This window comes from Elephas maximus, chromosome 12 (genome assembly GCF_024166365.1).
Source record: "Elephas maximus indicus isolate mEleMax1 chromosome 12, mEleMax1 primary haplotype, whole genome shotgun sequence".
NCBI lineage: Eukaryota > Metazoa > Chordata > Mammalia > Proboscidea > Elephantidae > Elephas > Elephas maximus.
The window spans coordinates 96223719-96246490 of NC_064830.1; the positions used below are offsets into that span (position 1 = coordinate 96223719).

Genomic DNA, 22772 nt, shown 5'->3' on the forward strand with positions numbered 1-22772 from the left:
CGGTTCAGTGGTAAAACTCTCACCTTCCATGTGGAAGACCTGGGTTCAATTTCCAGCCAATACACCTCAAGAGCAGCAACCAATTCACCAATTGTCTATCAGTGGAGACTTGTGTGATGTTAGGACAGACTAGGAAGAAAGGTCTGGCAACCTCCATCTGAAAATCAGCCAATGGAATTTCTTGGATCACAAAGGTCCAGTCTGTAATCATGGGGATGGCACAGGACTGGAGGGCATTTTGTTCTGTTGTGCATGGGGTCACCATGGGTGGGGAGCTGACTCAACGGAAACTAAGAACAACAAGGATAGTCTTTTCAGCAAATAGTGATGGAATACTTGGATGTCCATATGCATAATAAATAAAAATAAAACAAAACAAAGAAGTACCTCAACGTAAATCTCATACTACACACAAAAATCAACTCAAAATAGGTCATAAATTTAAATGTAAAATGTAAAACTAAAAACACTTTTAGGAGAAAACATAATAAACCAATCTTTTTGACCTGTGATTAGGCAGAATTCTTAGATCTGATGTCAAAAGCATGACTTAGAAAAGAAAAACTGATAATTTCATCAACATTAAAAATGTTTGCTCTCTCAGTGTTTTAACAAATGGTGCTGGCAAAACTGGATGTCCGTCTGCAAAAAAATGAAACAGGACTGATACCTCACACCATACACAAAAACTAATTCAAAATGGATCAAAGACCTAAATATAAAAGCAAAAACTATAAAGATCATAGAAGAAAAAACAGGATCAATGCTAAAGGCCCTAGTACATGGCATTAACAGGGTACAAACCATAACAACACACAAACTCTAGAAAATAAGCTAGATAACCGGGATCTTCTTTTTTTTTTTTCTAAAAATTAAACACTTCACTGCTCATCAAAAGACTTCACTAAAAGAGAACGAAGAGAACCCACAGACTGGGAAGAAAATTTTAGCTATTACAAATCCAACAAAGGTCTAATCTCTAAAACCTACAGGAAAATCCAACACCTCTACAACAAAAAGACAAATAATCCAGTTAAAAAATGGGCAAAGGAAATGAAGAGACATTTCGCCAAAGAAGACATTCAAGCGGCTAACAGACACACGAGGAAGTGCTTGCCATCACTCACCATCAGAGAAATGCAAATCGAAACCACAATGAGATTGCATCTCACCCCAACATTACTGGCTAGAATAAGAAAAACAGAAAAAAACAAATTGTTGGAGAGGCTGTGGGAAGATTGGAACTCTTATGCACTGCTGGTGGGAATGCAAAATGATACAGTCATTTTGGAAAATGATATGGTGCTTCCTTAGAAAGCTAGAAATAGAAATACCATAAAAAACCCAATCCAAACCCAGTGCCGTCGAGTCGGTTCCGACTCATAGCAACCCTATAGGACAGAGTAGAACTGCCCCATAGAGTTTCCAAGGAGCGCCTGGCGAATTCGAACTGCCGACCCATTGGTTAGCAGCCATAGCACTTAACCACTATGCCACCAGGGTTTCCAGAAATACCATATGATCCAGCAATTCCACTCCTAGGAATATACCCTAGAGAAATAAGATCCATCACATGAATAGACATGTGCATATCCCTGTTCACTGCAGCATTGTTCACAATAGCAAGAAGATAGAAACAACCTAGATGCCCATCAACAGATGAATGGTACATACACACAATGAGTACTACATAACGGTAAAGAACAATGATGAATCTGCGAAGCATCTCACAACATGGATGAATCTGGAGGGCATTACGGTGAGTGAAATAAGTCAATTACAAAAGCTCAAATATTGTATAAGATCACTACTATAAGAACCCATGAAAAGGTTTACACATAAAAAGAAACAACTTTTGATGGTTATGAGGGACGGGAGGGATGGGGATTGAAAAACACTTAATAGACAATAGATATGTGGTAACTTTGGTGAAGGGTAAGACAGTACACAACACTGGGGAGGCCAGCACAACATGTACAAGACAAGATCATGGAAGCTCCATAGACTCATCCAAACTTTCCGAGGGACTGATTTACTAGGCTGAGGGCTGTGGGGACCATGGTCTCAGGGAACATCTAATTCAATTGGCATAATATAGTTTATAGAGGGTATGTTCTACATTCTACTTTGGTGAGTAGTGTCTGGGGTCTTAAAAGCCTGTGAGCGGCCATCTAAGATACTCCACTAGTCTCACCCCTTCAGGAGCAAGGAAGAATGAAGAAAACTAAAGACACAGGGAAAGATTAGCTCAAATGACTAATGGACTACAACTACCATGGTTTCCGCCAGACTGAGTCCAGTACAGCTACATGGTGCCAGCTACCACCACTGACTGCTCTGACAGGGATCACAAAAGAGGGTCCCGGACAGAGCTGGAGAGAAAACATAGAACAAAATTCTAACTCACAAAAAAAGACCATACTTACTGGCCTTGAGACTTGAGAAACTCCAAGAGTATGGCCCTCGAATACCCTTTTAGCTCAGTACTGAAGTCACTCCTGAGGTTCACCCTTCAGCCAAAGATTAGACAGGCCCATAAAACAAAATGAGACTAAAGGGGCACACCAGCCCAGAGGCAAGGACTAGAAGGCCAGAGAAGATAGGAAAGCTGGTAATGGGGAACCCAAGGTTGAGAAGGGAGAATGTTGACATGTCATGGGGTTGTTAACCAATGTCCTGAAACAATAGGTGTACTAACTGTTTAATGAGAAGCTAGTTTGTTCTGTAAACCTTCATCTAAAGTACAATAAAAAAAAAAAAATTGCTCTGTGAAAGACACTGCCAGAAAATGAAAATCCCAGGCACAGACTGGGAGAAAATATTTGTCATTTACACATTTGACAACCTGTATCTAGATGTACAAAGAGCTCTCAAAATTCACTACTAAGAAAGAAAACAATCCAAGTAAAAAATGGGCAAGAATCTTGAACAGACACTTCACTCAGAAGGATATGTGAACAGCAAACTCGCCCATAAAAAGGCAATTCGTGTTCAGGAAATGCATGTTAAAACCAGGACAAGTGACTACACGTGTGAGAATGGCTAAAACAAAAGGCAACCCCAAGTGCTGGCACGGTGCAGAGTTGCCGGAACTTGAACCCTGCAGGTGGGGTGCAGAAGCATACTGCCGCTCAGGGAACAGCTTCTTATAAAGATAGTTATGCGCTTACCACGTGAACCAGCAGCCCCACTTCTGTATTCACTGTAGGGCCATAAGAACTTATGTCCAGACAGAAACTGCGACTTAAATGTTTCTGCCTCCAGTTTTCTGCAGTTCATACTTATCCAGGAGTGGTCAGACCCTCTGCTATGGCTTGGGTTCCAATGTTGGCTGTTTCCCTTCCTTTGCCCCTCCCCCCCATACCAATCCAGCTCCCCGTGGGTGAGAATCTGGTCCCCAAGCCTTCAAACCTCCTGTGGCTGCCACCCTCCTGGGTCTTACCCTCCTCTTCCTCTCAGGAAGTGACATGGAGCCTGGCCCACCAAGCGGGGGGACAGAAAAGTCCGCTTCTCTAAAGCCCCTTGTTATGGATTGAATTGTGTCCCCACAAAATATCTGTCAACTTAGCTAGGTCATGATTCCCTTATATGATTGTCTACCATTTTATCTTCCGCTGTGATTTCCCTATGTGTTGTAAATCCTATCACTATGATGTAATAAAATGGATTAGCGGCAATTATATTGAGGTCTACAAGATTAGATAGTGTCTTAAGCCAATCTCTTTTGAGATATAAAAGAGAGAAGTGAGCAGAGAAACATGGAGACCTCATACCACCAAGAAAGCAGTTCCAGGAGCAGAGCTCGTCCTTTGGATCTGAGGTTCCTGCACTGAGACGCCCCCAGACCAAGGGAAGACATGCATCACAAGGACCTTCCTCTAGAGCCAAAAGAGAGAGAAAGCCTTCCCTGGAGCCAGCACCCTGAATTCAGATGTCTAGCCTACTAGACTGTGAGAGAATAAACTTCTCTTTGTTAAAGCCATCCATTTGTGGTATTTCTGTTATAGCAGCACTAGATGACCAAGATACTCTTCCACTGCTTGGCCACCCTGGCTGGGGTGGTGTGTCCTGCCAGAGCACGGATGTTCTAGGGCCCATAGCTCCCCAAGACACCCTGCCTGGACTGCAGGGACTGGCACTGCTGAAGTTGGTGCAGAGACGGGGGCTCTCCCTGCCAGGGTGCTAGCTGGCCTGGAGTTGCCGGCCTGGGTGCTGCCTTTCTCCTCTGTCCTGCTGATGAATGGAGGAGCTTCCACTGCGTGTGGCTAGGTGTCCACAGCCGCTGCTGCCACCAAAGGCTGCCAGGGCGCTCAGTGCACTTAAGGGGCAGATGGACCCCACTTTTTGGCCCGGGAGTTTGCAGCACCCTGGGGGGCCACACTGGCCGAACACCAAGCCTGGAATGCCTAGGGTGGTGACAATGCACAGATTCCCAGATGTGGCACCTCTTCCCAGGTGCCCCCCTGGGCTGCAGGAGCCTCTGAGACCCTGGCCACCTGCCTTCTGGGGGTGGAGGACAGCATGGGAGGCAGGTGCCTCCTGGCTTAGGAACAAGGGTGTGGGCCTGGGCAGCGTTTTCTGGTTGCCTGGCGAGTGTGGAGCGGCTCTGCCCTGGGGGCTGCCCTGGATCTCATCAGGGTCCCCCAAGGCCCTTATGTGGGGATGCAGGAGCAAGCACGGGCAACAGCCTATCTCCTCAGTGAAGGGGGTCAGCACTGGGAGGTGAACAGCTGTGCGGAGCACCCCCTGCCTGCCCACCTTCTCACCCATCTCATCACACCCCATTTTACAGATGAGCAGAGGCGGTGGCGGGGAGGTGGCAAGGCTGACTTGTCCCAATGCATGAAGGAGGCAGGGTTTGAAACGCCACGGCACTCATTCAGACCCGCCGCCTTATCTGTGTCCATGGCTCTGGGTGCCCAGCAGGCTTGTCGCCCAGGTACTTCGGCAACCCCCGCCCCCTGCCCATGCTTGGCCTGGTGGCCTGTGAGGGCTGAGGCCCTGGTCTGGGGAGGCAGCACATGAATAAACGGAGAAATGTACATTGCAAGTGAAACCAGGAGAAGCCACCCCTGTGCCTGCCTCAGTACCTAGCAGCAGGCAGGAAGGTTCTGATTGGCCCTCAGGCCCTGGCCTCTTATCTGGGCACTGGCCTCTCCGAAGTACGGGATCCTTCTTCCGGACACAGAGGCCCAGGCTGCAGAGATGCCCCAATTGGGGCCAGCTCCCTCTGCCCTCTTCCCCCGGCACCTGCACAGTCAGCCGCCAGGCAGTGACAAACCTGATCGCTTTCAGCCTGTCACTCTGACAAGATCAGATGATTTTAATATTAATGTATTTCCTAATAAAACTATAATTAATAATTTCCCTGGCCCAGCTGGCTTGGTAGGGGGCCCTCAAGGAGTCAGGATCCTTGTGGGGAGACTGAGTTTTCTGGAGCCCTGGGCCCTTGGTACGGAATCCCTGAGTGAGGCCTTCATCAAAGAAACCAGGAAACTCACTCAAGGATGAGCTTCCTACTTAACCTTCAACTCGAAGGTATGGGAGAATGGATGGCCCCCTCTCCCAACCCCCTGCTGCAAATGAACTAGCTGCCAGGGGCAGCTCTGAAATACTGCCCTGAAATACTGAGGCCATATCTTGACATGTGGGGGGCGGGGGGCAGTGCTGAGATGGAAGGGGGTACCAGGATGGGGGGGGCACCAAAGCAGAAAGAGGCAGTGCCAGGATGGAGAGGTGGTACCAGGGTGCATGGTGCCAAAATGAGGTGGTGCCTGTGGGGTGGAGCTCGTGGGTGAGTGGCACCAGAAGGCCCCCAGTCCCCCTCCCTGATCAGTCTTTGGGACCCCAGCGCCTCTGGCTGGGAGTGACACAAGCCCAGGGTCCTGCAACTAAGACTACAATGAGGACTACGACTAGGGAGGTGAGCCTGTGCCTGGGGCTATAGCCTAGCGCCCTGAACAGATGTGAGAGGCTCCGGGGAGGGTGGTTGCTGAGTCATGGCTATGCTGGAAGTTCCTGGTGTTCAGGGCAGAAGGAAATACAGGCGCCTCCACAGCCCAGGACTAAATCACTACATTCCGTCTACCGGTGTCCAAGAGCCATAGCACCTGGCCTGCCATCTGGCGAGCTCCCTCTAGGGGGTCACGGGCACCCTGCATGGAGGATGAGGTAGCCTGGTGGCGTGGCCACCGGGGACCCTGGGCTGCAGTTGGATGGAGGGCCTGGGTGGGTGACTCTGGGGAAGCTCCTTGGCCTCTCTGAGCCTCCATGACTTCACTTGCAAAGTAGAAGGAAGGCCCAGCTGACAGATACAAGTGACAGTCAGGGGCATTTTGTATAAGCTGTGCAAACACATGGCAGGAGGCTGGAAGGAGCTCCAGGCTGCAGGCCCAACAGCGATCTCAGCGCTGCACCTGCACCTCCTGCAGCCAAATCCTCACGGGACTAGCCCAGCCAGCTTCTCCCTGGGAACCCTCACCTCAATATCCAGACGAGTGACCTGGTGCAAACACCTTACCACCTCCCTGCCCCAGGGAAGGCACCAGGGCTCCTTACTCCTCCTTTCCCTCCTACCACTCCTTCTCAGAGAGCAACACTCACCACGTGCCCCACTCTACTCCATGGCTGTGGGCCTGCCTGTCCTCACCTCTGCAGTCCTCCCATCGCCTCCCCCCGCCCCCAGCCCCGCAGGAGACTCACTGGCTCCCCAGCGCCCCAGGCTGAGGTACCGGCTCCTCAGCAGAACTGGGGCCCGCCACCCTTTAGCAAGCTGGACTCCAGCTGTTATTTAATTATTTACTTATTTTTAAATCTTTACCAGTCAGTCCAGTTGCCATGGAGTCAGCCTGACTCATGGTGACCCCATGTGTGTCAGGGTACAACTACGCTCCATAGGGTTTTACATGGCTAATTTTTAAGAAGTAGATGGCCTCTGGGTGGACTCAAACCCCCAACCTTTCAGCTGCAGCCAAGCATGTTAACTGTTTACACGACTCAGGTAGCCCTTTTATCTTTAGTCATTGTTGTAATGAGAAATTCATATGCACATATTTTAAAGCGTCCAGTAATTCTACAAGACTCTTCCTGGAGAACGCAGTAGGCTCCCGCACCTGCACCTCTGACGGCCATGCCTTCTCCCCAGGCAGTCACTTTCACCTCTTTAAGCCAATCATTTTGGTGTTAACGCCCCTTCTCTAAAGGGCCTGTCTGTACTGCTGCTTCTCCAGGGAAGAGGAGGATTTAGTTCTTCTTCCCCCAGCCCACTACACGCGTCTCCTTTCTATCGCCACCCTTACATTATTCGCATCACTCTGCTCACATGAGCATTCAGTAATGTCTTTGTTGTTTGCTGCTATCCAGTTGGCCCCAACTCATGGTGACCCCTTGTACATCCAAACGAAATGCAGCCCAGTCCTGCACCATCCTCATGATCAGTTGTGGATCGGACTGCTGTGATTCATAGAGTTTCCACTGGCTGATTTTGAGAAGTAGATCACCAGGCCTTTCTTCCAAGTCTTAGTTTAGAAGCTCACTGAAACCTGTTCAGCATCCTAGCCACATGCAAGCCTCCACTGACAGACAGGTGGTGGCTGCACGTGAGGTGCATTGGCTAGATATTGACCCTGAGTCTTCGGCATGGAAAGAGAGAATTCTACCACTGAATCAGCACTGCACCTTTCAGTTCTATTGTTGTTGTTAGATGCTGGTGAGTCGATTTCAACTCATGGTGACCCCATGTGACAGAGTACAATGGTCTCATAGGGTTTTCTTGGCTGTAATCTTTACAGGAGCAGGTTACCAGGTCTCTTCTCTCGTGGAGCCACTGAGTGGCTTTGAACTGCCAACTTTTCGGTTAGCAGCTGAGCGCTTAACCATTGAGTTACTAGGCTGCTTATATGATTATTAAGACCATGTAAATGCTATTCAGACTTGTAGCAATGGCCCATGTAGCAAACTATCAGTACTTGTCATTTTTTGCATAGCTTTTCATTTTCCCTGTAGCTAATAATTGTCTTATTTTTCTATTTGGTTAGTTTTCTATTTGATCATTACTAACTCAGCCACATCCTCATTGCTACTTGTCTAAGTTGGAGCCTGTGGATGGCAAACATAAAAAAGTAAGAAGTATGTTTGGGACACTGTGATAAAGGAGGAAGATTTGTGCAGCCAGAGGCAGCAGGCCAGGGACTAGGACATCCATGTCTCCATCAGCCCATCTGGGTGCAGAGGTGTGGAAGGCTCTGGTCCAGATCTCCTTTCAAGACATTCTCACCCTTAGGTTCTGCCAATTTCACCTTTCTGAAGAAGTCCCAGAACCTTCTGATCAGCTCTAACCTACACCAGTTGCTCTCAAGGCTTGCTGTCCTGGGGTCTCCTTTCACTCCTCTCCTAGGGTAAAGCTCCTGTTTTCCATATTTCATGTCTTCTTTCATGGTTCACTCCCTTGTTTTGCTGGAGCACATCCTCCACTAGCTGAGAAAGAGCAGATGGAAGTAAATTTATTAAGATGATGAATATATGAAAATGTGCTTAATTCTTCCTTCAGTCTTTACTGAGAGTTTAAGTAGGCACAGAATTCTAAGTCACAAATAACTTTCCTTTGGAAAATGCTCCATGGCTTTCTAGCTTCCAGTGTTGCTGTAGAGAAGTATTAAGCCATTCTGATTGCTGATCCTTTGAGGACAGACCTATTTTTTTTCTCTCTAGAAGTTTACAGGATCTTCTCTTTGTTCCCAGTGTTCTGCAGTTTCATGATGATATATATCGGACGGTCAGTTTGTTTTCATCCAATGAAGGACCCACTGAGTATTTAGCACAATACAGAAGGCCATTACTTCATTCTCTGAAACGTTCCTGGAATGATTTCATTTAAGTTTCCTCTGTTTTCCCCTTCTGGAGCTCCTTTCATCCAGATATTGGGCCTCCTGGGCTGATCTCTAATTTTCTTACCTTTTCTCTCCTGTTTTTCATCTCATTGTCTTTTTGTTTTATTCTTAAACTTTCTCAATTGCACCTTATTAATCAGATTTCTCTTATAAATCAATTTGATCTTATAAATTCTATTCAGTTTTTCATTTAACTCTCAATATTTTTAATTTCCAAGGGCTCATTTTTGCTCTCTGAAGGTTTTCTTTTTTTAAAATTTAAGTGTCCTGTTCTTGTCTTGTTGAAATATCTTTTCTTCTACCTCTGAGAATATTCATGATAAAATTTTAAGGGAGATTTCTTCTCTCTGATGGCCTGTTCCCTCCAAGTTACATTTTCTACTTGTTTACTTTGGTCTTTGTCTTTCATGCCAGAGGCCCTTTTTTCAGATGCCTGAGAACCCTGGTAAATTAGGGTTCCTCATAATTAGGAGTGGGGCTTTAGAAGGCACACGGGGATCTCTGAGCAGGAGAAGAAAGCTCATCCACAGGAGGTTTCACCATGGTATGATCTGGTACAGCTGCTCAGCTGGGGACCCCCCAATGTCGGTGCCTTTAGGTCTGTCTTCTTAGGCTGCTCAGAACCTCCAGTGAAGAGCCTTCTGACCTCCTGCCCAGAGAGTGTACCCTTGACCACAGTGTCTGAGCATGATCACGGAAGAGGCTTGGGCAGGACAGGGGCGAGTTCAGGGACTCTGGGTTCCCGTTCAGCTCTCTGCCCTAAACTGTGTCTTGCTTGCGGTGCTGACACACTCTGTTCAGAGCAGTGGCTCACAAGCCTAAGTCGGCATCAGAACCACTACAGGGCTTGTTAGCACGGACTACAGAAGGTCTGAGCCGAAGCCCAAGAGTTTGCATTTCCAGCACATTCCAGGGTACTGCTGCTGCCAGTCTGGGGGCCCCACTTTGAGAATCACTGCTCCATAAGAAGTAATCCCTGTTGTTTCTAATTTTTCTTTTTGTTGGGGATGGGGGAGGCAATAGTCCACTGCAGAGAGCTGGGTGGAAAATCTAGAAACTGGCTGTTCCTCAGTTAAACTCTGGACTAGCCACCTAACCCTTCTATTTCAGCCCACAGTCCCCCTCCCCCAGTGCTGCCTCTGGTTCCCACGCCTGCAGGGAGTTCCACACACAGATCAGATTGGCTCTTGGCCCACCCACTGCCAGCTCAGAATCCAGCTTTCTGGAATCTGCTAAGTCATTTAGTCACTCATCCGTCCACTTTCCAGATATCAAAATGTTTGCTGTGTATTCTCCCTTTCTTTGTAGGTTTAAGTCTTTAAAGATCCCCTGGGCTGTGATTTTAGAGGGGTCTCAGGAAAGGGGGCAAGCAGACGTATGAGCTCACATAGCCCTTGCTTCTGGGTGCCCATGGTCCTTGCCTGCCCTTCTCACCTTCATGCATGGCCACTGCCAATGGATAAAGCTGCTCTCACTGCTTCTCTGCCCATGCCTGGCCACCCTGGTTTCCAAGTTGTGAGGGCCATGAACGATACGAGTTGGATCCTGCCTGCGGTGAACTCTCAGAAAGAACCAGAGTACCTGACTGAGCAGTGACCTGGGCCAGGAAAAAATACACCAAACACCTGACTCATGGTAACATCAGTTGGAACCCATTAACTAGTACAAAAACAACCCCATCCATCATAGATCAGATCCGTTTTTTTCCTGGGTCTCCTGCACATATCCTTGCATATAAGCACTAGCTGTATAAACACATGCCCTGCACCGCTCTGGGCGGGCCTCTACCCAGGTGGCACTTGATGCTTCGAAGTCTGTTGAGAGAAACTTGGCACCAACCTCTGTCTGTGTTGTTGTTGTTGTTAGGTGTCGTCGAGTCAGTTCCGAATCATAGCAACCCTATGCACAACAGAACGAAAACACTGCCCGGTTCTGCGCCATCCTTACAATCGTTGTTACGCTTGAGCTCATTGTTGCAGCCACTGTGTCAATCCATCTCATTGAGGGTCTTCCTCTTTTCCGCTGACCCTGTACTTTGCCAAGTATGATATCCTTCTCCAGAGCCTGATCCCTCCTGACAACATGTCCAAAGTATGTAAGACGCAGTCTCGCCATCCTTGCTTCTAAGGAGCATTCTGGTTGTACTTCTTCCAAGACAGATTTGTTCGTTCTTCTGGCAGTCCATGGTATATTAGTTCCCTAAAGCTAGATCTGGTCAGCCTTGCTTTTTCCACCTCTTTTTTTTTTAATCCGACCTGTGCCCCTTGGAGCCTCTCCTGCCACTGGTCCAGTGGAGTGTGACACCAGTGAAGTCAGATGAGACGCACTCCTGAGGTTCAAGGCCAGCTCCTTCCCTTGGGAAGCCCCTTGGTGCTGCCCCCCCGAGTGCTGCAGAAGCACCTTCTCCAAGTTCCCCTGGCTGATCCCTCCTAGCACTGCCACATGGGCTGTCCCCTCTCCAGGCTCAGGGCTTCCCTGGGCCTTGCTCACCCCCTCCAGGCCCAGGGCCAAGCAAGCCTTCCTGGATAAACGCTCGACAAGCCTTCCTGGATAAACGAGGAAACAGGCAAAAGAGTAGGGGGCTGGCCTCTCATATCTGAGGATAGCAAGGGGCCCCTTCTGTGAGCCCGTTACAGAGTAAAGAGTCACCTAAAAAGGTCCACACAGACAGCCTGAGGTGGGAGAGGGTGCCGTGGCTAGAAGGAGGACTGGTGGGAAACAGGAAATCTGGCCTTCCAGCTCAGGGTGATGAACAGGTGGGATTCCAGATGCTGGTGGAGGGCTCTGGAAGGGCCCAGCACTGCCACCACCTGGAGTGTGGCCCTTTGACAGCACCCTTGCCCTTTACTTAGAGCTTTGGGTCCCAACTGCACCTGAAGCATGGGCTCCAGCGGGAGGAGAGTGCATGGCTGCCTGCCCCCAGCCCCCCTGATGCCACCATCCACACTGCTGAGCAGGGTGACCTTTGCTACTGAGCCTGGACTTGGCCCGAGAATCCCCAGCCTGGCAGTTTGGCCGCCAGTGCCATCCATCAGCCTGGCACTGAGAGGAAATCCATTTGCCGTCCCAGGAAGAGCTGCCCTGGAGGTCTCCCTGCTTTAATGGGCTGGACTCTGGGGCTCTCTCTATCGGCCAGGGGCCTCTAATGAGAGCTTAAAAGGGCAAGGTGGACAGAATTCAGAAGTATGAGGGCCACTGGGTTGGGGAGAGAGCAGAGCAAGTCCTCTGAGGCCAGAGGCTAGGTTTCCAGCTCTGAGGGGCCCTCATGGTCGAGCCAGGGGTGTTCCGTGCTCCACCTCAAAAGCAGGATGGGGTCTGGGGGTGAAGAGAGCTCTGCTCCAGGCACTGTTTAGTCACATTTCTTACTGCGCCTTCACGCTCTGATCTACACAAGGTGGGCAAGATCCTAAGGGCCACAGTAAGGTGCTAGACATAGGTTAAAAAAAAACATGAACTCTGAACACATCAAGATGGGACACGCTGGGTTTGAGATGTGGAAACAGTGTGTGGGTGTGTGTGTGTGCGCAGGAGGGTTTATGCACATGCACGTCCTCACGCACAAAGGCACACACGCATGCACACACTCACGCAGATGCACATAGGCACACGTGTGTGCAAAGGGAAGGGACCTGGCTTGACCCCAGTCTTTACCACCGGGACAGGGCAGAGAGTAGCATTCCCAAAATGATCAGGGGAATCAGTACAAGAGGGTCACTGCCCCCCTGCCCCAAATCGGACACCTGCAGGGGCAACATCCCTGCCTTCCTCATGGGATGTAGTGACAAGGACCTGGAAGGAAGTGAAAAATGGCTTGGAGAATGAGAAGCAATACAGACGCAAGATGTAAATGTCAAGAAAAGAGCAGCCAACAGTCCCAAGTCCAGACGGCCCTGCACGTGTCCCCAAGGGCGAGGCCAGAGGTCACCAGCAAACACAGAGTTGGGGTTGCGTTCGTCTTTTCCCCCCATCTGCCAACGTGGCCTCTACCAGTAGACAGGCCTGAGGGGCCCCCCAGCCCTGCATCTCCCCGGGGTCCCTCCCTCTGCCACTGCAGTGCAGACACTCCCCAGGTAGCACTCACAACTGTGACACTGCCCAGGCTGTGGACTGGAAACCAACCCCAGCTGTCACTACATTAGGTGACAATCGCCCACTCCCAAAGCTGACACTTGATTGACAGACCTGGAGTGCAAAGAAGTAAGGGCTTCCCAGCGCCTCCCGAGATGTGAGAGCGCCCCAGGCTCCGGGAAATGCTCTCTGATCAGTGAGAGATGGTGCCTGTTCGCATGGCGTATTGGGTTTGCTCAGGATTAATGGGGCGCATAGAAACTGACAAATGGCGTTAATTTGTTTCAGGGTCAGCCAAGATCTCAGCGGCTCACTGCTTGGCTGCAGCCGAGTTCTTTCCTGCTGACAAGACCGGTCTGCACACCCCAGAGGAAATGCCATGAGTCCCCTGGCTGTAGGGACCAAGAGATGCTGTCATAGGCCCCTGTCACAGGCTTGGCCACCCTGTAGGGGAACAGGGGTCTCCTTCCACTGCCACAGCCATGCAGGTGTCACTGAGGACGGACAGATGGATGGGCAGCAGTCATCGGGGGTGACCTGCCCACTGGTTGCCAGGACCCTGGGGAGAGCGCCTACCTGCCACCTCCTTGGCAGACGGCAGGCCTGCAGCGCCTTCGAGGTCAGCGGGGACAGCGCCGCCCCGCTCCAAGGTGTGCACCAGCTCGCGCAGCCGCTCACACTCCTCCTGCAGCTGCACCTGGTTCTCACGGAGCCGCTGCCGGGCCGCACTGGCCGGGTTCATGCGCAGGTGCAGCACCTTGGTCCGGCTCTGGTCATAGTCACCCTGCAGAGAGACAGGCATGGGGTCACCAAGGCTGAGGAACAAACCCACACAGGAGAGAGCACACAGGGGCTTCCAAGCCTGGTATCCATCCAGCCCTGCATGTGCAGGATCTGCTGGCAGTGGGGACAGGTTCAGCGCCAGGTTCTGGTGGTGGGTGTGGGCCTTAGGGTCACCTCCTGACAGGTGTGACTCAACCCTGGGGGCTCTGGGCTCCTCATCAATTGTGGGCAAAGCTGCTGCCACTTACCTGGCAGAGCTGTTGTGAGGAATAAACGGGGGAGGGGAGACAAAGAGGAGATCCCACTAAAGAAGCCAGACTTACTGGACCCATTGAGACTAGAGGGCTTCCCAAGACTATTGCCCTGAGATACTTCAAAAAGTAAAGGATGTCACGCTGCAGTACTGCACTCCTTTAAAAAATTACCCATACAGACCAAACAGACCACAGTTGCTCTAAAGCATGGATGAGAAGGCTGGGGGGCAGTGAGACTAAGTTCACAGAAACAGAACAACTAGAAATAATGAGAACGGTAATATAAACCGAAGAATGTAACCAACAGCATTGAACGTTAGGTGTAGAAATTGTTGAATGGGAACCTGTTTTGCTATGTATACTTTCAACAAAAAGAGCATTAAAAAAAAAGAAGGAAAGGCCCCACGAACACCTGGCCTGCACCACTGATGAACTCAATACCCACGAGGCCCCTTCTCTTTGTCTTCTTAAATACCAGCTGTAAAACCAAACTGTGGTGGAAGCCTCTTTAAAATGCACTACACTTTTAAACACTCTGCTGGCAATATTCTCAGGTTCTGGACCCTGCTGCTATGGGCTATGGTCCCTGGGACGCCACATCGACCCTCGGTCTGAAAGGTTTTCAGAGAGGCCTGTGGACTTTAAAAATAACAATGACCTTCATTTTTAGAATGGCTTTAGGTTTACAGAAATATTGTGAAGGCAGTGCAGAGGGTTCCCATATACCCTGCACCCAGTTTCCCTCTGTTAGCATTTTACACGGACACCCTGGTGGCCTAGTGGTTAAGTGCTACAGCTGCTAACCAAAAGGTCAACAGTTTGAATCCACTAGGCGCTCCTTGGAAACTCTATGGGGCAGTTCTATTCTGTCCTATAGGGTCGCTATGAGTCGGAATCAACTCAACAGCAATGGGTTTGGCACATCTGTTACAATAATGAGCCAATATTGATCTGTTATTATTATCCAGGGTCCATGCTTTCTTCAGGTTTCTTTAGTTTTTACCTAAGGCCCCTTTTCTGGCCCAGGATCCATCTGGATCCCATGTCACACTTACTCATCAAGTGTCCTTAGGCTCCTCTGAGCTGGTACTCAAAGTCAGTGTGAAAGGGTACAGATAAAGGGAGGAGACAGAAGGGCCCATGTGGTAATGGTCAGAGTTGGAGACATCAGTGTGAAGTTACTTAGTTCAATACAGATAAAGATTGTTACACACGGAAATATTTAGGGATATGTGCACATACACGGGCTAATCTACATACAACTAATCTTTTAGCTGAGGGGGCCTAGAAGCAACAATACCCCAACAACAACGAGCAATTCTAGCAGCACATCTCGGTTTCTAAACACCATTCTCCAAGAAAAGGAACTAGGGTTCCTTGGAGGAGCCCTGGTGGTACAGGAGTTAAGCACCCAGTGGCTCCACAGGAGAAAGACCTGGTGATCTGTTCCTGTCAAGATCGCAGCCTAGGAAACCCAATGGAGCAATTCTACTCTGTCACACAGGGTCACATGAACGGACACAGGACTTGGCCTAGCCCAGCACTGACTCCCCTTCTGCCTGACCACAGGGATCTGCTTAACGGGTGGATTTAGGACCCAAGCTGGGCCAATCACAGCTCTTCCGTGAGGTTTTATATTCAGACGCTGGGGAAGGGAAGCCTTCTTTTTCTATTGAGGCTGCTGGCTGAGATGATGATGCTCTGAAGCTGCTGGTGGCTATGTTCCCATTTCTTCCCTTCCCAGCCTGGACGAAGCCCACCTGCCATGGAGAAAGACAAGGTCAAACTAGAGACTGAGAGTGAAGGAGGTCTGGCGTAATGATGAGTGTTTAATAAATGGGTGTTGAAGGGCCTAAAATTCACACGAAAGAAGTTTAGCTTAATTAGTAAAGAATGTCTACCTTAACCATTGTACTCTTTTAAAGAGCTAGCTATATGGGATCAGATTGATAATAACAACTCAAAAGCTTACTTAGGAAGCTAAGGGGGCAGTGGCCGTACGTTAACGTTGGAGAAATAATTCAGAAAAGGAGGGTAAGAATGGTTGCATGACTTGAAGAATGTAATCAATGTCACTGAATTGTATGTGTAGAAATTGCTGAATTGGTGTGTGTTTTGCTGTGTATATTTTCAACAAAAACAACAAAAATAAATTATTAAACAAACAAACAAACAAAACCCCACAGGCTAAGACTAGCCATGGCAATCCTGAAGGAGAAGAACCAAGCTGGAAGACTTACCCTACCAGATATCATGACATATGATACATCTGTGGTCATTAAGAGTACAGGCTGGAGCAAGGACAGGCAAACTGACCAAGGGAACACAGAGTTCAGAAACACACATCTATAGTCACCTGATTTATGACAAAGGAGACACAGCAGTGCAGTGGAGAGGATGTTTTTCTCAATAAATGGTGGAAGATCAACTGCAAACCCGTATGTTCTTGACCTTGACCTCACACCATACACAAAAACTAACTCCAAAGAGAATGCAAATATAAATATAAAAGGTAAGACAATAACATTTTAAAAGAAAAGAGAATATCTTCACAATTATGGAGTGGACAAAGATTTCTTACACAAGATTCAAAACATGCTTACTATAAAAGAAAAAATATATAAATTAACTGGATTGTATAAAAGTCAAGAATTTCTATTCATCAAAAAGTGAAAAGGCAACTAACAGTGTGGGAGAAGATGTCTGAAATTCAGATATCTGACAAAGTATTCATATCCAGAACATATAAAGAGCTCATAAGAAAAAGTCAGACAATTCAATTTAAAAATGGGCAAAAACTTGAACAGACACTTCATAAAAGAAGATATCCAAAGATATTTGTTGATCATCAGAGTAACAGATCCCAAAAGTATGAGGCATTTGGAATAAGTAGGGAACCCTGGCCCAGGCCTGAACATAAACCTCATTTTAAAACAGCAGTTTTTCTTTCCCATGCTTAAACTTTAGTCATCCTTAAAAATTTATATCCTAAAGGAAATATTCTTCTCTCTTGTCAAGTAAAGCAGGATGTCACAGCCTGCTCTTAGAAGGTCTTGACCACAGCATTATCAAAAAATCTCCTTTACGATGGAACCCAGGAAAAGATATGCTTGAGGAAGCAGTTTTAACAGCATGTTCCCAGACCAGCACGTCCTATCATTGTCCTGTGATTCCCCGTGTACCCCCACCTGCATGTACTGCTGCAATCTAAGTTGCCAATCACTGAAGCTCACTGATATGTATGTTATTCCCTCCACCTCAAGAAAGCCCGCCTTGAACTTCCCTGATTTCCTGAAAACTAATCTGAGTATTGTAGCCCCATTCTTTGTCTAAACCCTATAAGAATATTTGTGTGGCTATCATGCCTTGGACTCCATGGTTTCATTTTGGTAGACCACATAGTTTCCAGTTCCAATCATTCTTTGAGCCCTTAATAAACCTTGCTTGCTTTTATCTCATACAGATTAGTTCTCGATGCTACTACATTTCTGGTGTCAGCGTATGTGGGATCCAAAGGTAACTTGTCTGCGATGACCCCAGGAGGGAAACATGAAACAGTCCCCACATGAGCCCTTTCTGTGCTCAATCCACTTTCCCAGCTCTTGGGGTCATCTCAGGGTAAGACTTCTGGGACCAAGGTCCTCCACTTTCTTTTGCATTTGTAGTCGTCCAAGGTTTACTAACTGCCTTTTGTCTCTCTACTTTCCCTTTGGTATCAAACATGTTTGACGGGTTCCTGAAGTATTTCCACTTTGAAACGCAGCTTGGTTCAGCCCTATGAACTGTTTTCTAAATGCCCATTAAGGTTTTTCAGGTGCCTTTTCCTCCTTTTGTAAAAGATTCCAGAGCAAAGGTTAACTGTTTTTCACAAATGCAGTTGCTATCTTAGTGAACATGGGGAGTGCCAACTAACCACTGGCTGCATTCATTACAGGGAATTTAGCATTTGACTTAAACTGAGTTCTCTGTGCAGCTAATGAAAATCTAGGGACCTCTGAATTAAAACCATCTTACTTAAATACCTATTTTTGAGTATTTAGATTTTTGTTTGAACTGTCTAACAACAGTTTGTTAAATTGTTGTTGTTAGGTGCCATCGAGTTGGTTCTGACTCATAGCAACCCCATGTACAACAGAACAAAACACTGTCCGGTCCTGCACCATCCTCACAATCGTTGCTATGTTTGAGGCCACTGTAGCAGACACTGTGTCAATCCAGCATCCTGGCTGTACTTCTTGCAAGACAGATTTGTTTGTTCTTCTGGCAGCCCATGGTATATTCAATATTTTTTGCTAACATCATAATTCAAAGGTATCAATTCTTCTTTGGTCTTCCTTATTCACTGTCCAGCTTTCACATACATATGAGGTAATTAAGAATGCCATGGCTTGGGTCAGGTGCACCTTAGTCCTCAAAGTGACACCTTTGATTTTTAATACTTTAAAGAAGTCTTTGGCAGCAGATTTGCCCAATGTAATATGCCATTTGATTTCTTGACTGCTGCTTCCATGAATGCTGACTGTAGATGCAAGCAAAATGAAATCCTTGATAACTTCAATCTTTTCTCCAGTTGTGAGGATTTTTATTTTATGTTGAAGTGTAATCCATACTGAAGGCTGTAGTCTTTGATCTTCGTCAATAAGTGCTTCAAGTCCTCTTCACTTTCAGCAAGCAAGGTTATGTCATTGGCATACTGCAGGTTGTTAATGAGCCTTCCTCCAATTCTGATGCTATGTTCTTCTTTGTATAGTCTGGCTTCTCGGATTATTTGCTCAGCATAAAGATTGAGTAAGTATGGTGAAAGGACACAAGCCTGATGCACACTTTTCCTGATTCTAAGCCTCGTAGTACCCCTTACTGTCTGAAAGACTATCTCTTGATCTATGCACAGGTACCTCATGAGCACAATTAAGTATTCTGGAATTCCCAGTCTTTGCAATGCTATCCTTCATTTGTTATGATCCATGCAGTTGAATGCCTTTGCATAGTCAACAAAACACAGGTAAACATCTTTCTTATATTATCTGATTTCAGCCAAGATCTGACATCAGCAATGATATCCCTCGTTCCACGTCACATCCTCTTCTGAATCCAGCTTGAATTTCTGGCAGTTTCCTGCCGATGTACTGCTGCAATCGTTTTTTAATTATCTTCAGAAAAATTTTACCTGTGTGTGATATTAATGACATTATTCAATAATTTCTGCATTCTGTTGGATCACTTTTCTTTGGAATGGGTACAAATATGGATCTCTTCTAGTAGGTTGGCCAGGTAGCAGTCCAATATGCTTGGCATAGATGAGTGAGCCTTGTTTTTTGCCAATGCCTTCAGTGCAGCTTGGATTCTTCTTTCAATACCATCAGTTCTTGATCATATGTTACCTCCTGAAATGTTTAAACATCAGCCAATTCTGTTTGGTACAGTGACTCTATGTATTCTTTCCACCTTTTTTTGATGCTTCTTGTGTTGTTCAATATTTTGTCCATAGAATCCTCCAATATTGCAACTCGAGGTTTGAATTTTTTCTTCAGCTCTATCAGCTTGAGAAATGCCAAAATGGGTTCTTCCCTTTTGGTTTTCTAACTCCAGGTCTTTGCTTATTTCATTATAATAGTTCACTTTTTCTTCTTGATGTGCCCTTTGAAATCTTCTGTTTAGCTGTTATTTGTAAGATTTTCATTGGCCAATATTTTCAGAAGTAGACTGCCAGGTCCTTCTTCCTAGTCTTAGTCTGGAAGCTCTGCTCAAACCTGTCCACCATGGGTGATGCTACTGGTATTTAAAATATCACTGGCATAGCTTCCAGAATCATAGCAACACACAAGCTACCACAGTACGACAAACTGAAAAATGAGTGTTGATTGTTAAATTAGTAGGCACTTTTAAGTACTTTCTAATTAGAGGGGCTAATATATTTAAGAGATTAGGTCTCTAGCTGGCAAATGAATTCGTTTTAAAAAGAATGTCCCATCTGTTGTCTTGTATGTTATTGTATAAGCCTGGTCTTTGGGCTGGCCTCAGAGAATATTAAATTTATGTAAAAAAAATTTTTTTTGTCTCATCTGTGCTTATGTTTTTTGTCCTGTCTCAGAAAGCCTGGTTAGCAGTTGTTAAGTTTTTTTTCCTCCTCATTATACAGTCTTTTAAATCTTAAAATAACTGCCTAGTATGCCTAGGCTTTTAATAACTACTTTGAAAAACATTGATATAAACTAATATATTTGAAAAAAGCACAGAAAAAGGATAAATTGCGTCTCTAAAGGATCCTATAAAGCATGCAGAAGACAAGATTATGAAAGTATGATAATCTCCTACCTCCAGATGGTATTATTAGATTATAACATTTCTTAAAAAAACTTACTTTGATTATTTTAATGACAAATAAGCATTTACATAAATTATAGTCCTAATATTCCCAGAAATTAATGAAAGAAAATTAGCTCTGGTAAAGTTTTTATGTTTTATGTCAGCTTAAAGCAGTTTCCAAGATTTTTTTAAGTATATAAGTTGAACTGAATATACAGAATGTTTTGTTAAAGAAAAAAATGAGCAATTTTGTCCTAAAATGACAGAGTAGTTGTTTCAAGATAAGAAAGAGAAGAGCACAGGAAAATAATTTAGATGGACATAGAAAGCTGTAGAAGGGTCAAAAGAAAATTAAATAGAAAGTTAAAGATACTAAGGAAGGAAGGCTAAACTTATACCACAAACAAAAGATACAGGTATGTGTATTTGGGTCTAATAGTAAATGTGTTTGCCACTGAAAGGATTATATTACCAGAAATACATAACAAAGGCAAGAAATTTGCAGAGTTTATTAAAGATTTTTGTTTGATATTATAGAGGTTCTTGTTTATTGCAGCTGAAGATTTGATGGGTTAATTCATAAGAATTTTTAAGCTCTTTAATGTCAAAGAGCATATGAAAGAAACAATTGGTTTCTTACTGTTAGGATAACAAAATTTTCCTTAATTACTAGGTTGAAAGGTTAATTTTATTCTTTATGGAATCTGCCTTGAAGGGAGCAGGGTGATAAAATAAATTCCTGAGTCAAAAACAAAGCTGCATGGTTTTGAAAAACTAAGGTTTTTACCTTTAAAATCTTTGCTTTAAATAACTTAAGTATTGATTTTCAATAATCTGTGACAAACTCCTGGCAACTTAAAAACTTTGTAGGAAGCCACAAAGTATTTGTTTCTGTTTTGTAAAAAAGAAAAATGCAAAAAAGTTTTACTGTTATGAATTATATGAAACATGTTGTCGAATCAGGAAAATGGTCATTTTCTTTGAGTTAAATATTTGCCTGACACTAAACAACAAGAACAGATATTGTGTTATAATTTTATTATTTCATTTGCTAACTTGGTTGTAACCTTGTTTCTTTTAAATCTAGCATCATCAAAACCAATGCTTTTAACTAGAGAATTGCTTACCCATAAAGTTTTTATTACCACTCAAATGTTTGGGAACATAATAATCTTGATATATTCTTAATATATCTTGACTATACCATTTTTTTTTTTTTACCATACTATCAGGATATATTAAGAATAAATCAAGATTATTAAGTTTCCAAACATTTGGTCTACTTCCAAAAAAGATTGGCCAGAGAAAACCTTATGAACAGCAGCGGAACACTGTCTGAAACAGTGCTGAAGATGAGCCCCTCAGGTTGGAAGACTGTGGAAGAGCTGCTATCTCAAAGTAGAGTTGACTTTAATGACGTGGATGGAGTAAAGCTTTTGGAACCTACATATGCTAATGTGGCATGACTCAAAATGAGAAGAAACAGCTGTAAATATCCATTAATAATCATAAGGTGGAATGTATGAAGTATGAACCTCGGAAACTTGGAAGTGAAATGAAATGGAACACATAAAGATTGATATTCTAGGTATTAACTCGTAATGGCTATTGAATCAGACAATCATATGGTCTACCATGCCAGGAATGACAAATTGAAGAGGAATGGTGTCACATTCATCATCAAGAACATTTCAAATTTATCCTGAAGTACAATACTGTCAGTGATAGGATAACATCCATATGCTTACAAGGAAGACCAGTTAATATGACTATTATTCAAATTTACACACGAACCACTAATGCCAAAGATGAAGAAATTGAAGATTTTTAGCAATTTCTACAGTCTGAAATTGATCAAAAGTGCAATAAAGATGCATTGATAATTACTGGTGATTGGAATGTGAAAGTTGGAAACAAAGAAGGACAAGTAGCTAGAAAATATGGCCTTGGTGATGGAAACAATGCCAGAGATTGTATAACAGAATTCTGCAAGACCAACGGCTTCTTCATTGCAAATACCTTTTTTCAACAAGATAGATGGTGATGAGACACGTGGACCTCACCAGATGGAATACACAGGAATCAAATTGACTACATCTGTGGAATGAGACAATGGACAAGCTCAATATCATCAGTCAGAACGAGGCCAGGGGCCAACTGCAGAACAGACCACCAATTTCTCATCTAAAAGTTCAAGCAGAATGAAGAAAATTTTTAAAAGTCCACAAGAGCCAAAATATGACCTTGAGTGTATCTCACCTGAATTTAGAGGCCATCTCAAGAATAGATTTGATGAATTGAACACTAATGACCGAACACAAGTTGTGGGATGACATCAAGGACGTCATACACGAAGAAAGCAAAAGATCATTACAAAGACAGGAAAGAAAGAAAAGACCAAAACAGATGTCAGAAAAGACTCTGGAACTTGCTCTTGAATGTAGAGTAGCTAAAGCAAATGGAAGAAAGGATG

The 22772-nt window shown here is 45.4% G+C and overlaps 1 protein-coding gene across 4 annotated transcripts in view; it reads right to left on the reverse strand.

Annotated features, from left to right (window-relative positions):
- MAD1L1 (mitotic arrest deficient 1 like 1) overlaps positions 1–22772 on the reverse strand; it is a 448177-nt gene that overhangs the window by 103231 nt on the left and 322174 nt on the right. For all 4 annotated transcript variants that reach the window (XM_049904706.1, XM_049904707.1, XM_049904709.1 and 1 more), the window contains one exon: positions 13533–13740. In XM_049904706.1, the coding sequence (XP_049760663.1) occupies positions 13533–13740 (208 nt within the window). The remainder of the gene's footprint in view (positions 1–13532; positions 13741–22772) is intronic.